The 16,444-nt window shown below is 38.7% G+C and overlaps 10 protein-coding genes and 1 non-coding gene across 11 annotated transcripts; 4 read left to right on the top strand and 7 right to left on the bottom strand.

The window, feature by feature from the left end:
- Positions 1 to 105: 105 nt before the first annotated feature.
- PKP2 (protein kinase PKP2) lies at positions 106 to 1,584 on the bottom strand (the record flags this gene model as incomplete). The annotated part of the gene is made up of 1 exon (XM_003676215.1): positions 106 to 1,584. One exon carries the CDS (start codon positions 1,582 to 1,584, stop codon positions 106 to 108), a length of 1,479 nt encoding a protein of 492 aa, XP_003676263.1.
- Positions 1,585 to 1,829: 245 nt separating this feature from the next.
- On the bottom strand, positions 1,830 to 3,830 carry YBP2 (Ybp2p; the record flags this gene model as incomplete). The annotated part of the gene is made up of 1 exon (XM_003676214.1): positions 1,830 to 3,830. The coding sequence occupies one exon, from the start codon at positions 3,828 to 3,830 to the stop codon at positions 1,830 to 1,832; it is 2,001 nt and encodes a 666-aa protein (XP_003676262.1).
- A 186-nt stretch (positions 3,831 to 4,016) lies between these two features.
- On the top strand, positions 4,017 to 4,667 carry DUO1 (Duo1p; the record flags this gene model as incomplete). The annotated part of the gene is made up of 1 exon (XM_003676213.1): positions 4,017 to 4,667. One exon carries the CDS (start codon positions 4,017 to 4,019, stop codon positions 4,665 to 4,667), a length of 651 nt encoding a protein of 216 aa, XP_003676261.1.
- Positions 4,668 to 4,809: 142 nt separating this feature from the next.
- On the bottom strand, positions 4,810 to 8,340 carry PYC1 (pyruvate carboxylase 1; the record flags this gene model as incomplete). Its single annotated transcript, XM_003676212.1, has 1 exon — positions 4,810 to 8,340. One exon carries the CDS (start codon positions 8,338 to 8,340, stop codon positions 4,810 to 4,812), a length of 3,531 nt encoding a protein of 1,176 aa, XP_003676260.1.
- A 567-nt stretch (positions 8,341 to 8,907) lies between these two features.
- Positions 8,908 to 9,294, bottom strand: SOH1 (mediator complex subunit SOH1; the record flags this gene model as incomplete). The annotated part of the gene is made up of 1 exon (XM_003676211.1): positions 8,908 to 9,294. One exon carries the CDS (start codon positions 9,292 to 9,294, stop codon positions 8,908 to 8,910), a length of 387 nt encoding a protein of 128 aa, XP_003676259.1.
- A 184-nt stretch (positions 9,295 to 9,478) lies between these two features.
- On the top strand, positions 9,479 to 10,651 carry SCS3 (Scs3p; the record flags this gene model as incomplete). The annotated part of the gene is made up of 1 exon (XM_003676210.1): positions 9,479 to 10,651. One exon carries the CDS (start codon positions 9,479 to 9,481, stop codon positions 10,649 to 10,651), a length of 1,173 nt encoding a protein of 390 aa, XP_003676258.1.
- A 168-nt stretch (positions 10,652 to 10,819) lies between these two features.
- On the top strand, positions 10,820 to 11,836 carry NCAS0D03150 (aldo/keto reductase; the record flags this gene model as incomplete). Its single annotated transcript, XM_003676209.1, has 1 exon — positions 10,820 to 11,836. One exon carries the CDS (start codon positions 10,820 to 10,822, stop codon positions 11,834 to 11,836), a length of 1,017 nt encoding a protein of 338 aa, XP_003676257.1.
- A 458-nt stretch (positions 11,837 to 12,294) lies between these two features.
- MET13 (methylenetetrahydrofolate reductase (NAD(P)H) MET13) lies at positions 12,295 to 14,091 on the top strand (the record flags this gene model as incomplete). Its single annotated transcript, XM_003676208.1, has 1 exon — positions 12,295 to 14,091. One exon carries the CDS (start codon positions 12,295 to 12,297, stop codon positions 14,089 to 14,091), a length of 1,797 nt encoding a protein of 598 aa, XP_003676256.1.
- A 547-nt stretch (positions 14,092 to 14,638) lies between these two features.
- ERV14 (cornichon family protein) lies at positions 14,639 to 15,055 on the bottom strand (the record flags this gene model as incomplete). The annotated part of the gene is made up of 1 exon (XM_003676207.1): positions 14,639 to 15,055. One exon carries the CDS (start codon positions 15,053 to 15,055, stop codon positions 14,639 to 14,641), a length of 417 nt encoding a protein of 138 aa, XP_003676255.1.
- Positions 15,056 to 15,289: 234 nt separating this feature from the next.
- Positions 15,290 to 15,361, bottom strand: NCAS0Dtrna4E. The gene has a single exon. It is a non-coding gene; the product is annotated as a tRNA-Glu (tRNA).
- Positions 15,362 to 15,710: 349 nt separating this feature from the next.
- HRI1 (Hri1p) lies at positions 15,711 to 16,436 on the bottom strand (the record flags this gene model as incomplete). The annotated part of the gene is made up of 1 exon (XM_003676206.1): positions 15,711 to 16,436. The coding sequence occupies one exon, from the start codon at positions 16,434 to 16,436 to the stop codon at positions 15,711 to 15,713; it is 726 nt and encodes a 241-aa protein (XP_003676254.1).
- Positions 16,437 to 16,444: the final 8 nt, after the last annotated feature.

The raw sequence follows: 16,444 nt of genomic DNA, 5'->3' as shown, positions 1-16,444 counted from the left end.
GCAAAATTAAAGCACGTGAAGCTGAGGCAAGCATGTTATCAGTTATATTATAGTATATTATATTGTATTATATTTTATCATACTACACAACTAAACTAGAGTGGATCACACCTTGTCCAGTTGCAATTCATCACTGTGGGCCATTAGGTTCCCCAGAGTCAAGACTGTGTCCGTCCCATGCCCTGGAATGGTCGTCAATGACAGGTCTCCATTCCAATACTCAGCATATATCTTACACATTGCCAACCCAATCCCTAACTTGTATCTTGGTGCCCTTTCTAACATCTCAATAAGAGGCATTTCAAATTTGTACGGTCCCTTCTTCAAATTAGAGTGGCCCATGGCTTCCAACGAAGTGTGCATGTATGGTCTATTCGCCATCAAAGTCCTTGTATTCATATCATGTTCTTCGCCATTATACAGATGATCGTATAGGGAGACTGTTTGCAACCCTGGCAACTTGTGGAAATTGTTCAACGATTCAGCTGCACGTTCTTTGGATTTACCAAATGACCAAATATCCTCCTCATGGTGAAGAATACCACCTGCCTTGTCAGAAAATCTGAAGATGAATGAACTATCATTCTTCACTATGGTAATGACAATCGGTTCCGGTTTCGCTAGTCCTTTCCTTATATAATCCTTAATGGTAGCTTCATAGATATTTCGTAGTATTTCGCCAAGGATATATTGTAAATGCGTCGGTAGAAAGTAAAATGTTAAATCTTTCTGACCTTCAATAATTAATTCAGGAATTGGGATGTCATCGAAATACATGGCCTTCACAAATTTCTCACATGTCCGACTTGCTTCCATGAAATAATCCAACGCTTGACATTCTTGGAAAATATCTCCTAATACTAACGTATTCTCTTTCTTACCACTTAAATAATTGGCAGAGATACTTAGATGTTCTTCCACTATTAACCGCCTCGATATTCTAGCTCTCAAAAGACTAGACAATAGGGCGTCAATTTCATCTCTGGGCAATAATTCCAAGATATTGCATTCTAGTGCACCCATTACCAGGTGTGGTAAATTCAAAGAATTGAAATCCTGTAGGATCCTTCTGGTAAATTCAACAAACCTGGAGTTATCCTCAATAGTTTTAATCCTGGGAAACTTTCTAAATCTTTCAAAAATATTATAATATGATTCATATACTTGAACAAAATGGAAGTTATTAACAACGTTGAAAGGAAGCTGTTGCAGTTGATATATCTTGTGTGCCATCCTGATGGCCAATTCCTCTTTCACGAATCTACCAGAATTAATAATCTTATGTTTGGTCAACGTTGTTGAATCATCATAGTATTGTGCTAGTTGCGCCAACGACATGGGATGCGGCGATTTTTTCAAATAGTCGTCAATTAAGACAGTCTTGTTGTGGTAAAAATGCTGTCTGTTCACATATTTAGATTTGTGTGGGTACCCCTCTAATGTTTCTGAAATGTATGGCGTTAGTTCTTCATTGATGGGTCTGATGGGTGAATACTTGGTGAAATCAGGGATCGAAGTAATGTTAGAGGTCTTTACTGAATGGATCGACCTTATGCAGGTAATTGGTGATCGTTTGGATAGCATAGTGTGGTTTAGCTGCGGTTCATTACTAGAGGAGCTTTCACTTATCCTGTTGGACCAAGCTCTCTACATCTATATAACTCTCAATATGACTAACTGAACATTTTTCAATGCGATGACTGAAAAATTTCTGTCACGGGTCTTCGGCTAGTTATCATAATAGAGCATTCCTATTGACAATGCCCATTTTTACATTTGTCAGAAGGTGAAGAATCTTATACAAGAGAAATATAGTATTTATGGTAATTCTATTTGTGTTCTGTCAAATATTTGCTTAATGTCTCATTAGCAATCTTTATGAATCCCAACTCAGGGGCAGCTTCATCTTCCACACCAGCCAGTTTTGCATCCACTTCGTCGTGGATAATTTGTAATAGATTAACGTTCCACTTATACCTTAGACTTATGAAGAAATTCATATAGTTTAGCAATAATGATAATTCAGTTCTCTTGTTGGGATTGTCCAAGAGTTTCAAATTAGAAATACACATGGAGGCAACACTGTGAAGTGACGCCATTCTATCCTCATTGATTAGAATATATGGCCGTGGTGGCAATGTGGGGCCCTTGTTCTTCTCTGACGAAATATCCAAAGTGGATAATTCCTCCTCTAATGGTTTCGATATTTGGTTATCCTTTAACATCAGATCCTTCAGAATGGCCAAGACACTGGATTTAGCACTATTATATGGGCATGTCAATAATGTGTCCAATATAAATTGAAATGATAAATCTTCAGGCATCAAGCAGAGTATACGGGTCAATAATGTGAAGGTTGCCATCCTTATCTTGCCATCCTTTTCATTACAATTATTCAATAGCAGCATTTGCAAGAAAACGGTATTAAAATGAGAGGGAATCTTTAACAAGTTTTGTTCAATTTCCTTTATGGGCGATTGGGTAATAGCAACCCAAAGCCAGTATCTTGTAACACCTTTCACTGCTTCGTTCGAAAATGTATCTGAATATAATGAGATCGTGGAACAACGCAAGTAGAGATATACAGCGTCCTGAATGCTGATCTGTGGTAGTAAATGAAGCCCTGTTTCCGCATAATATGAACCAGATAATAAGATTATGCTATTGAAATCTATTTCAAGTGTGTCCTGATTAGATATTTTCTGCATTTGATATCTATATGATAATTGATAAATTACTTGATTTAGGGCACTTTTTTTCTTTTCATCGGATTCATCGATATCTGATGGTAATGATTCATAAATCTGTCTTGACTCTTGGAGACATTGTAGGAATTCTTCCTTAATATCAATTTTATATTTATTAACCAGTCCAAGATACTGTGTTCTTATCACAGCATAGTGTTCTGATTCTTCGAATTTTTGATGAGTGAGCGATTCAAAATATTTAACGTCAAACGTGGTTGGTTGGTTTTTTAAACATATCGATAAGGCAGAACAAAATAACTCCTTTATTAATTTATTTTGTAGATCGAATTCGTCATCAGTTAATTTTTTAATCTCCTCGTCGTTAAGATCACTACCATCAATAAGTTTCCTGTCAGGCGCATGCACGTCATAGTTATTACAAAATTCATGAATTCGACGCAAGAGAAATGTAACATCAGCAATATCATTGATATTAGTTGCCATAAACTTCATTATGGCAGATATCGCCATATTTAAAAACTTGGATGGGTACAAGGTAATGATCCTTCCCAATGTAGAATTTAATAATTGAAAAATGGCATATACTTTCAAGGATGGAATAAACTCAGTTAAGTCCCTTTCAATGTAATCACTGCTATTCAAATCAGTTGGTGTTTCATCACCATCGGTCTTCTTGTTATCCTTCCCACCTTCTTCTTCCTCTGTTTCATTTTCCATGACAGGCTCAACAGTAAGCTCTGAGAGTAATTCACAAGCAGCTAACAGACATTCTTTTGGATTTCCATTGATTGCAATTTCGTTGAAACATTTCATCACATTTGAAACAATACTACTATCGGCTAATCGTTTATGAACATCAATATTTTCCAACGAAAGGAACTCCAACAAACCCTTTGGCAGGTCCCAACTAATTTCTCTTAATATATGTGGATTATCATTTAGTAATGAACAGAGATGTTCTAGATACTTGTTCTTTTCATCAATTGAACCATCTTCGTTAATTTCCTGTCCATACATGTCGATGATCGTCACCAAAGTGACTGGATCTTCCTTCTGCTCTTCAAATGCCCTTGTTAGTTTTGCATATATAGATTCAGTATCAATGGATTCCTCGTCAGACATTAGTTACTTTGTTGTGCTGGTACAAAATTGTTCTTTCTTCACCTTTCAGTTCCTTTTTAATTATACCAAGATTGGGTGGTTTTTATATTCGCATCGCGAACTTAATTTACGTATTCGAAACTTCTAAATAGTAAGTAAACAAACAGTAATACCATCAATAAAGACACAAAGCAGCGCTAACCAGACATGTCGAAAGAACAATTGGACGATTCTACAATTAATAAGCTAATTCCACAAATATTTGCCCAAATGCGGTCTAACTTTGATACTGCTACGAGCAGTTCCAGTATAACGGATTCAAATCAGGTACATAGATCCAATATAACAACGCAGTCATTATTAAATGAATTAGAATCCCTGGATAAAATTATAACAATGGTTCAGAATTTAGACAAAACTTTAAAGAATGCCACTCCGAAGCATATTGATAGGATCCATCACGTGTGCCAATCAACGAATACTATTTTGGATTCTTGGATCAATATTCAATCACAAGCTGGGTATATTAATAGGTTAATGAGTGATCCATTATATTTAAAGTTTGCACATGAGCAACTGGTTACTGGTGATACTACTACTGCTGATGAATATTTGAATTTGGAACAAGAAGAAGTAGAAAAATTGAAGCGCCAATTGGAGTTGGAACAACAGAAGAAACATGCACAACAGAATGTTTCCAACTCATCATCATCATCTCGTGGAAGAGAAAAGAACAGCATCAATAAAAGTAATAGTAATATTAGGCGTTCTGTCCCCGTACGGTCAAGACCATCGGGTATACCGACTCGTTTAGCAAGACCAACTGCAAGCAGTTCTCGAAAAATGTTTAGAGAATAAGTCTATATTCGGAGAGTCGTTCCATTATCATTCTAATGCGCAACAATCTACTATTAATAAAGTATCGATTAATAAATAAAGTATGTACAAATTGATAAATTAGGAATATATATATTTAAACTTATGATATGAGGGAATGACCTTAAGATGGAGGCGTAGATTCTTCTAAAAGAACCAATAAGTCAGATGCATCAACATTCTCTGATTCATTAACAAGAACTTCCTTTACTAGTCCATCAGCTGGAGAAGAAATAACCATTTCCATCTTCATAGCACTTAACACAGCAACTGCTTCACCTTTCTTAACCAGAGATCCTTTGTGAACTTTGACTTCCACAATAACACCGGCCATTGGAGCACCAATTTGGAATGGATCGTGAGTGTCAGCCTTTGGTTTAGCAACAGTTTCCACCTTTTGAGATTTATCAGTAACAGAAATCTTTCTCATTTCACCGTTCAATTCAAAAAATACTTCTCTCTTACCAGTCTCTTTGTTCAAATCACCAATAGCTTGCAACTTGATAATTAAGGTCTTACCTTGTTGAATTGTAACTAGAATTTCTTCACCGATTTCAGCAGGGGCTAAGAAACTCTTAGTTGGTAACACTGATAAATCACCATATTTCTCCTTCATCTTTTGGAAGTCTTCGTACACCTTTGGATACATGTTATAGGATGCAATATCACATTCGTTGATATCTCCAAATCTTGTTTGTAAATCTTCTTTGATGTTATTCAATTCAAATGGAACCAATTCTAAACCTGGACGACAAGTCAACTTACGTCTCTTGTTTCTCAAGATATCAGATCTTAATGGTTCTGGGAACCCACCATATGGTTGACCCATTAACCCTTCAAAGAAGTCCATGACAGAGTCTGGGAAATCTAAAGAATTAGCCAAACGTTTGACATCTTCTGAAGTTAATTTGTTTGACACCATAAATTGAGCCAAATCACCAACAACTTTTGATGTAGGAGTTACTTTAACAATATCACCCAATAGCATATTAGCTTCTTTGTAAGCTCTCTTCGTTTCGGTCCATTGTTCACCTAAACCTAATTGTTGAGCTTGGAATAAAAGATTGGTTAATTGGCCACCTGGAATTTCATGTTCATAAACTTCAGGATCTGGACCCTTCAAATCAGCACCAAAGCATGAGTATAATAATCTCATTTCAGCCCAGTACGCATCTAATTCACGAACGTGTTGGACATTGATGCTAGTGTTAATTTCACCATCTAAGGATGCTAATAGGGCATTAATAGAAGGTTGAGATGTTAACCCAGACATGGAATTGGTTGCCACATCGATAACGTCTGCACCTGCATAGGCTGCAGCACTCATAGATGCAACAGCAGTACCTGCAGAATCATGTGTATGAACATGGATAGGCAAGTCAGGATATTTAGCTCTAATGGAACCAATTAATAGTCTAGCAGCAGCTGGTTTCATAGTACCGGCCATATCTTTAATACCCAAGATGTGAGTGCCCATTTGAACAATCTTTTCAGTGACTTCTAGATAGTAATCCAAATTGTATTTCTTACCAGGTTGTAACATATCACCAGAATAACAAACAGTAGCCTCTACGACACCACCAGCTTTCTTAACAGCATCTACACCCACTTTTAGTTGATCCAAATCATTCAATGCATCAAAGACTCTAAAGATATCGACACCATTATCCTTTGCCTGTTTAACGAAATGGTCAATTGCATTATCAGGTAAGGAAGAATAAGCAACACCATTAGCACCACGCAATAACATTTGGAATGGAATATTTGGGACCAATTTTCTTAAAGTTCTTAATCTCTTCCATGGATCTTCATGCAAGAATCTCATAGCCACATCAAATGTAGCACCACCCCAACATTCTAAGGCAAAGGCGCTTGCTAGGGCATGAGCTGTAGTTGGTGCAATTTTAGCCAGATCATGGGTTCTTACTCTTGTGGCCAATAAAGATTGATGAGCGTCTCTCCAAGTGGTGTCCATTAGTAAAGTACCTTGGAATTGTCTCACTTGTTTGGCAAACTCTTCTGGTCCTTGTTCTAGAAGAACTTGTCTCCAACCAGCTGGAGGAGGAACGTTGGTAACATCAATTACATTTCCTTGTGCATCATGAATATGTGGAATATCTGGAACTTTCTTCAATTGAGGAATACCGACTTGTCCTTTAATAGAGGAACCGTTTACTGCCAAGTCAGCCAAATAATGTAATAGTTTTTGAGCTCTATTTTGAGATGAGACCATCTTGAACAATTGTGGAGTGTCATCGATGAATGTAGTCCAATAGTCCCCTGCAATAAACACAGGATGAGTTAATAGAGTCAACAAGAATGGGATATTTGTCTTGACACCTCTAATTCTAAATTCAATCAATGCACGAATCATCTTACGACGGACGACTTCGTATGTAGAACCAGAACATGAACATTTTACCAGCATGGAATCATAATGTGGTGAAATGATGGCACCAGCATATGCATTCCCACCATCCAATCTGACCCCATTACCACCTGCAGAGTCGTAAACTTCTAATCTACCTGTATCCGGTTGGAAGTTCTTTGCTGGATCTTCAGTGGTAATACGACATTGAATGGCAAATCCTCGGGTAGTAATTTTATCCTGTAATAGACCTAATTGTTCCAATGATGCACCTGCAGCAATTTGAATTTGAGCTGCGACGATATCAATACCTGTAATTTCTTCCGTTATGGTATGTTCCACTTGAATTCTTGGATTGATTTCAATGAAATAATGTCTATTTTGATCGTCGACCAAAAATTCAGCTGTACCGGCATTCTGGTACCCACATTCCTTAGCCAATTTGACGGCATCAGTTAAGATAGCATCACGTACTTCTCTAGGTAAAGTCTTTGCTGGAGCCACTTCCACCACTTTTTGATGTCTTCTTTGTACGGAACAATCTCTTTCAAACAAATGAATGACGTTCCCATGAGTATCAGCCAATAATTGCACTTCAATATGTTTTGGTTTATTCAAGAATCTTTCCACAAAACATGTCCCATCACCGAATGCAGTCAATGCTTCTGACGAGGCACGTTGGAAGGCATCAGCCAAATCGTCACCTTCGTTGACAACACGCATACCTCTCCCACCACCACCAAAGGCAGCCTTAATGATCACAGGGTACCCATACTCATTAACGAAATCCTGAGCATCCTGCACAGTCCTAATAGGACCGGGGGTCCCTGGAACCGTGGGTACGTTAGCCTTAGTGGCCAAGTTTCTAGCAGAGACTTTATCCCCAACGGAATCAATGACACTTGCTGGTGGACCAATCCATGTGATGCCCGCCTTGGCGACTTTATCAGCGAATTCAGAATTTTCAGATAGGAAACCGTAACCAGGATGGATATAATCGACTCCGTGTCTCTTGGCGATGTTGATGATCTCGTCGATGGCCAAGTATGCACCCACTGGAGTGAATTGGTGTGGTTCACCGATGACGTATGACTCGTCAGCTTTCAGTCTGTGAGTGGAGAGACGATCCTCGTGAGAGTAGATGGCGACCGTTTGCATGGACAGTTCGTGTGCAGAACGGAAGATACGAATGGGGATCTCACCACGATTGGCGACAAGAATCTTGTTTCGAGTGCCCAGGAGGTTGAAGTTGTCTCTTAGGCCGTTTAGTTTTTTGTTTATGGACATTGGTTCCTACGCTTGGTTAGGGTCGTGTGCAAGAGAGGTTCCCAGAGAGATGGTCGCCGAGGTGTGTTTACATTATATATGTATGGCATCGATGGTTGTGCCGTGGGGGGTGGTTACTAGAGCCATGTCCCAGCAATCAGAGGGGAGTATTGAAGAGGGTATTGCATCCCACGTTAGAAAGATGGTATTTCAGATCTGAAATTTCAGCGGGGGTTGAACTCCGACAGCGGATTCCGTTCGTTTCTCGAAGAAGACCGATAGTATTGTTGTAGTCGATCGAATGAAGTAGATCTTGTTGGTGTGTTGTTGATGGTAAGTACGTAATGGGTGTGACTCACTAGCTGGACAACCCCGGGATTTGTCGGGGTCTCTCAGACTGGACTAGACTAGACTAGACTATACTAGATATATACGTATGTGCACGCCGTATTGTAGGCGCTGTTCACAACGACAAATTGGGATTCTAAATGCTGTACGTAGAGGTCATGGTATATCTTAGGGTTCGTGAGTGTGTGCTTATTCCAAAACTGATTCCTCCGTGTGTCTTGCAGTAAGTAATTTTAATGCTCAATTGGCCCATCTCTCAACCATCTCATTCATCCATTGCCCACCTTGCAGCTGGATAATCTTTGGTAATTCATCCAGTCCCTCCAATAATCCATCTTCATTCACCACTGCCTTCTCCATAAACCCATTCAATAATTTCAAAACAAACAAGCAATTGGGGTACACAATGCATTGAGAATATGGCGGTTCACACCAATATTCTAAGTATTTTAAATAGTTCTTGAACCGAGGATCCTTTAATATCTGCTGTTGTTGTGTTAATAAGTACGTCACGTACGGGATGTTGGCCAACGATTGCACGAATTCTAGTTCCACCTCAAATCTCGTCGGCAGTGGACCTTCCTCTCTCTCTGGTGTGTTATTGTTATCAGTCTGCGATTCGCTCATCTTGCTGGTACGTACTTCTCTTCTTTGATCAGTGGTTCATTGTATAAACTAGTCGGAAATGTTCCATTTCAACACTTTTCAAATTTCAACTTTATGAAAAATTCAATGCTAGAAATACAAAGAAAACGTCACATTGAGTTTCAACACTTGCAATACGAGACACCGAACCACACCACAATATAACATGAGAACCAAACAAAAACTGAAAATACTCATCTTAATAACATGTCCTCTAACACTTCCTCTGGGATACATAATCTCTAGGGTCTTCCATCTGCCCACTCCATACCTCATATCCCATTGGGCCAATAAGGACGGTCTCATAAACTCCATCTTCGTCAAGAAGGGTTGGTTCTGGACGACTTTGCTTACCTGGTTTTGCATATTTAAATACTCCTCCACTGCAACAGCTTCTTCCGCTAGGAGACACTCCCGATTAACTCGCTCATTGATCAGATACATCATATTAACATTATGGTGGTTCATGTTCACACAAAACCTCATCCCAGGAACACAACTCCCACCAATAATGGATATCATCTTTCTTTTATCCGGAGGGAAGTGCCAATTTGATGTTTTCGATCTGGAGCATGACGGATCATTAAATGAATCGTTCCAGAATGTTTTAGGTGATCAATGGAGAAGGAGACACAAGGCCTGGTCTCGTATATATCAATTCCTTTCCAAATTTGACTCCACAGGTCCCTCTGATTCGGACTCACAATTGTTGGATGCCTCATTGAAGACTATTGGGTGCGTCTTGAATTTGGAGAAGGAATGTGATATGGATCACGATGTGACCAGCGCAGATTTGAATTCGTTCATTAAACGGAAGATGAACTCCATGGGGAGGATTTCTACCTCCGCAATGTGTAGGTCACATGGTGGGTATTGGACCATGGGTCATGATCCATCCGGTCATATTTTTTTAATTACATTGATGACGATGTTTATATTGGGGGAACTACAATTCTTCATTCAAGATGCTATGGCAAGATTGTTGCATGATTTCAATTGGGTTACAATATTGAAACAATGCGGGAAATTGTTTGATAATGGGTTGATCTGGAATTATATCAAGTTGGATTCAAGGGATAGGCGTAATTGGATGCGTGTGATTTACGAAACTCTTATACTACCACCATACACTTTTGCCAAAGAGGCAGCAGAGTTAGTTGTACTGACGGGTCGCTTTATCATTTGGGACAACCCTATAATATTGTTGATTACATTGCTGGTAGTTTGGTTATGGAGTTTCCTTATCACGACGTTGGTTTTCCATACTGTGAGTGAGCAGCTATCTGGATTGTTTTTTGCATATATGGTGGCAGGCATTCTTTATTGGAAGGCATATTAAATAATAGGTTAGCATATACATAATGTAGCTTTTAAGTTATCTTTTTTTGACATTTTTCATTGACTCGGAGTACAGTGGACCGGATAGCCAGAGACTATATAAACAAGAGATTCTTGAGTGGAAGCCCAAAGTCCATTCCCCTCTCCCCTTCAATGAGCGTAACCAACAATGGGACTAGTCAAGCAAGTTCGTTTCGGTAACAGTGGATTACGCATCTCGCCCATCATTCTCGGATGCATGACGTTTGGATCCAAGGCGTGGAACTCGTGGCTTTTGGAGGATAAGGAAGAAGTATTTGCCTTGATGAAATTTTGTTATGATCAGGGTATAAGGACGTTCGATACGGCGGATCAGTACAGTAATGGTCTCAGTGAAAGATTAATTTGTGAATTTCTGAAGCGATACTCGATTAGGAGAGAAACAGTCGTTATCATGTCTAAGATTTTCTTTGCAGTGGATGAAGCCATTGATGTGCCTCAGAATATCAATCTTGCGGATGCCGGGGTGCAATTGGATGTGATTAACCAGAGGGGACTGTCACGTAAACATATTATGGATGGTGTGGCACGTTCTGTGGAGAGATTGGGGACGTACATTGATGTTTTGCAAATTCATCGATTCGATGCGGAGACCCCCATGGAGGAGACCATGAGAGCCTTAAATGATGTTGTTGAATTGGGACAAGTTAGATATTTGGGTGCATCTCGGATGTTGGGGACTCAATTTGCAGAGTATCAATTCGTGGCGCAATTGAATGGATGGCACCAATTTATTAACTGGCAAAGTCAGTACAATTTGTTATATAGAGAGGACGAAAGAGAAGTGATTCCATTTGCTAAGAGACATAATATTGCCCTAACACCATTCTACCCGAATGCAGGTGGACTACTAGCTAGACCTTTGGGCCAAGTCAGTGCGAGAACCAAGAGCGATGATCCCAAGGTAAAGAAATTAACTGCAAGGGACAAAGAGATTATTAACCGTGTAGAACAGTTATCTGTGGAGAAGGGTGTTTCCATGGCACAGATCTCGCTAGCATGGCTTCTGCACAAGGGCTGCTACCCGATCGTCGGTGTCAACAGTATCCAGAGGGCACAGGAGTCTATTGACGCACTCTCGTTGCAATTGAGCGAACAGGACCTTTTGTTTCTGGAGGAGATGTACGAACCACACAAGTTGATATAAACGAATAATGTATTATGTAGTGACTTGTATAATTAGATGGGCGGCTAATTGCTTTGCCACAATTTTTCAATTTTGAAATTTTTCAAATTTCAAAATCCAGAAAATTGTGGCGGAGTGTGGAAAATTGTGGAAACCACAGCTGTGCCGGGAAGTGCCAGCAACCAATGAAACAGCCGTTAAAGATCACGTGCAATCCATATTTTACCGCCTAATAGAAAACACCGGCCCAGAGATGAGTCCTGTACCGGTTAGTTGAATCATCGGAAAATTGTGTGCGTGTGTCTCTCTGTGAGTCAAGTTATAACATACCGTTAGCAATTTTTCACCAATAAACTCTCGAACCACACAACATTTATAAAACAACAACTCATCAAACAACCTAGCTAGTCGCCACCACTGTCTTCTAGCCTATTTATCGCCCAACGCCACTCGCAACGTAAGTAAGTAAGTAAGCAACGATGAGAATCACAGAAAAGTTGCAAGCCCATCAACGGGAATCAGACAAGCCAACCTTCTCCTTCGAGTACTTCGTCCCCAAGACCACCCAGGGGGTGCAAAACCTGTATGATAGAATGGATAGAATGTACGAGGCATCCCTTCCTCAATTCATCGACGTCACATGGAACGCCGGTGGAGGTCGTCTCTCGCAATTATCCACCGATTTGGTCGCTACAGCCCAATCCGTCCTTGGTTTGGAAACGTGCATGCATTTGACTTGTACTAATATGCCCGTGAGTCAAATTGATGATGCCTTGAAGAGCGCCTACGATTCAGGTTGTCAAAATATACTGGCTTTGAGGGGGGACCCACCTATAAATTCCACTAAATGGGAAGCTGTGGAAGGTGGATTCAATTACGCAAAGGATTTGATTAAGTATATTAGATCCAAATATGGTGACCATTTCGATATCGGGGTCGCTGGTTATCCCGAGAGACATCCGGAGGAAGAGGATGAATTGTTGAATTTGAAATATTTGAAAGAAAAAATTGATGCCGGTGGGAACTTCATTATTACTCAAATGTTTTATGATGTGGATAACTTTATTGAATGGTGTAAGAAAGTGAGAGCATACGGTATTGATGTGCCTATTATCCCAGGGATTATGCCCATTACCACATATAATGCCTTCTTAAGAAGAGCTCAATGGGGGGAAATTAATATTCCAAAGGAATTCATTGAACAATTAGATCCAATAAAGGAAAATGATGAATTAGTTCGTGAAATTGGTACCAAATTAATCGTTAAGATGTGTAAGAAATTATTACAAAGTGGGTACGTCACTCATTTACATATTTATACCATGAATTTAGAAAAGGCTCCATTGTTAATCCTAGATCAATTAGGTTTATTACCCACGGAGGGTGAATACAATAAAGCTCAAGTAGCCATGTTACCATGGAGAAAATCTTTGAACCCGAAGCGTAAAAACGAAGAAGTGAGACCAATCTTTTGGCAACGTAGACCATATTCATACGTGGCAAGAACATCACAATGGGCTCTGGATGAATTCCCCAATGGGAGATTTGGTGATTCTTCCTCTCCTGCCTTTGGTGATTTAGATCTTTGCGGTTCTTCATTAATTAGACAATCTCCAAAGAGATCTTTGGAAATATGGTCAACACCAACATCTTTAGATGAAATCGCCAAGTTAGTAATTAATTATCTAAATGGGAGAGTCCAATGTCTACCATGGAGTGATACACCAATTGATCATGAAGTGGACTCCATGATTAAGAATTTGGTTCAATTGAACAATAAATTAATTATTACTATAAATTCTCAACCACAAATTAACGGTATTAGATCCAATGATCCAATCCACGGTTGGGGTCCCAAAGATGGTTACGTTTATCAAAAGCAATATTTGGAATTCCTCTTACCAAGAGAAAAATTACCCAAATTGGAAGCAGAATTGAAAGATAACGAAATGTTAACTTATTTCGCCGTAGACTCAAAGGGTACTTTAACTTCTAATCATCCTGATGGGTCTAGAGCTAATGCTGTCACATGGGGGATCTTCCCCGGTAGAGAAGTACTTCAACCAACCATTGTCGAAAAAGTTTCATTCTTAGCATGGAAGGAAGAATTCTACTATATCTTGCAAGAATGGGAACTGAATTTCCAAGAAAATGAAAAATTAGAAAGTGCTCATTTCTTACAACATTTGATTGACGACTTCGTCCTTGTCAATATTGTCGATAACGATTACGTGTCCAAAGAAGATCATATTTTCGCATTACTAATGGATTTATGAGGGACACAATTGTCACTACTATTATTATTATTATTCAACTAAAAACTATTGCATGACATTCAACATTTGCATGTTAACCCTTTTTTCTTTCCTTTCTATTATTACTACAACAAATTCCCAAAAAAAACAAAAAACCAATTAGCATTTCAACATGAGGGGGTCTTCATTGTAAAGATCATCGACAACTATATATTTATACATATGTATCAATGTATATATTACAGCATTTTCAACAAATAATATACAATAATTTACTAACTGAAAACATATTCTTAAAATTAATACTTATAAGGTAAATAAAACAAATTAAAAAAGATATATGTGTATGTATACAAATTGTACACAAATTTTCTGTATACATTTATTGAGGAAACCTTTCTAAAATTGTCAAATCAATTAATGAAGAAGAAAATAGGAGGGGAGAAAATTTTGTGATTATTGGTGTGGTTAGGAACAGCTGGTATTTCAACTTTCTTTAGGGAAAAGCCGAGGAAAGGTAAAATAAACAGAGGTGGAAAAAAAGATAAAGAAGGGTGACGATAGTTATCTAATAATCGTTACCAGTTTCAACGATCAAAGCCATGATCATTCTGTATAAGTAGTAGAAGAACATCAATAGGTAGAATCCCAATTTCAAGAAACTTTCTCTCTTGTGCTTACCCAAAGTTCTGAATATTTCTGTGGCATCCAAAAGTTGAGCCTTATGGTAGAATTTGTTGGCATTGAAGGCAAGGATTGGCAAATTCAATAAGAAGACACCCCAGAAACCCTTTACTAACATTAGGGCGGATAAGACAGTATGCAATGCTGCCTCTGGAGTAATCAATCTGTTCACTTTAGAACATAATTCAATTGGGTTGATGTAATCGGCTTCCAAATCAGCGTATAGGATAGTAAAGTGGACTTGACCGAACATGTTAATACAGTTAATGATAACTGCGACGATGAATAACCAGGCGCTCATTTCTTGTGATGTTTGTGATTAGATTTATACGTGTTCACTAATTGAAGTTGCAAATTCCTGACAATATGATTGAGTAGTATTTATCTATAGAATAGTGTTGTGTATAACGAATATCCTCCGATTTCAGTTCACATATGTGTTAAACAATTTTTTTTCGTTGCAAACAAACAAAGCAAAAAAAAGAAGGGGAAATTTTCCAACATAAAAAAAATAAATAAATAAAGAAAGAAGAAGCTCCGATACGGGGAGTCGAACCCCGGTCTCCACGGTGAAAGCGTGATGTGATAGCCGTTACACTATATCGGATAGTATTTCTGTGTTTTGGGTTTGGTAGAGTAAACTATATTGAACATGTTGGGTCATGCACTCTTGACTTCTACCATATTATTTTATATAGGTTGGCAACAAGTGCAAAGAGGCAGCTGACTAGTCCTCTTTTTGTATGAATTTTCAATTTTAATTTGAACTTAGAATCACATCAAATATTGGGAAGGTATTACGTTAACACAAGAGTGTACTTGATTTATCGTTGTACGTATCCATGCAGATAAGTTTTAGAGGATTACAAACACACTGCCTGTTCTCATAACAACTATAGTTCGTTTAAAATAAATCTATATAACCTTTACAGATTTTCTACAAAGACAAATTCAGATCAAACAGTGTATTCGATGACTTCCCAGGTTAATCCATTAACGTCAACAGAAGAACCTTTCTTTAGATTGGCAAAATCTCTTGGGAACTTTTGAGCATCCTTACCGTAATCCACTAAGGCTTCCACCTTACCTGATTCTCTTTCCAACAATCTCAAGAAATTCAAGCCTTCAATTGAGTTACCATTCTTCTTACTTAAGAAACCTTGGGTCCATTTCCCCACGACGATAACCAAACCTTCATATTCAGCATTATCGACTTTGAAAACGATGGATTTCCCCTTAGAGTTGGCATCATTAGTGATGATCAATTCATCTCTATTAGCGTCCACTGGTTGCCATAATTCCATGAATGAAACACCTTCTTTATCCTTACCGAATGGGAAAACCTTACCAGTTTCTTGAATGCAACCAGATTCCCATGTGGTCCAAGTGGTGTTAACTTCACCTCTGTGAGTGTTTGGTACATTTAAATAAACGTTAGCATCGAACCAGAAATTGAAATCTTGTGCAGCGACCCCTTCACTCTTTGGAGTTATCTTGATGTTGGCGTTAGTACCAGCAAAGGCCCATTCAAATGGAAATTTCTTTTCAGCTTCGGTGGATGGTTTCACGAGTGGTCTTAGAGAGATGAAATGACCGTCGTTGGAAGCTGAGGATAAAGTTAGAGTTCTTTCGTTTGGATGACCGGCGACTTCAAACAGTATTCTTTTCAATAGGGATGGCATTTTTTTTG

Source organism: Naumovozyma castellii, chromosome 4, assembly GCF_000237345.1.
Source record: "Naumovozyma castellii chromosome 4, complete genome".
NCBI classification, from domain to species: domain Eukaryota; kingdom Fungi; phylum Ascomycota; class Saccharomycetes; order Saccharomycetales; family Saccharomycetaceae; genus Naumovozyma; species Naumovozyma castellii.
The sequence above is the reverse complement of the archived record's forward strand: the minus strand, read 5'-3'. Positions and strand labels throughout refer to the sequence as shown.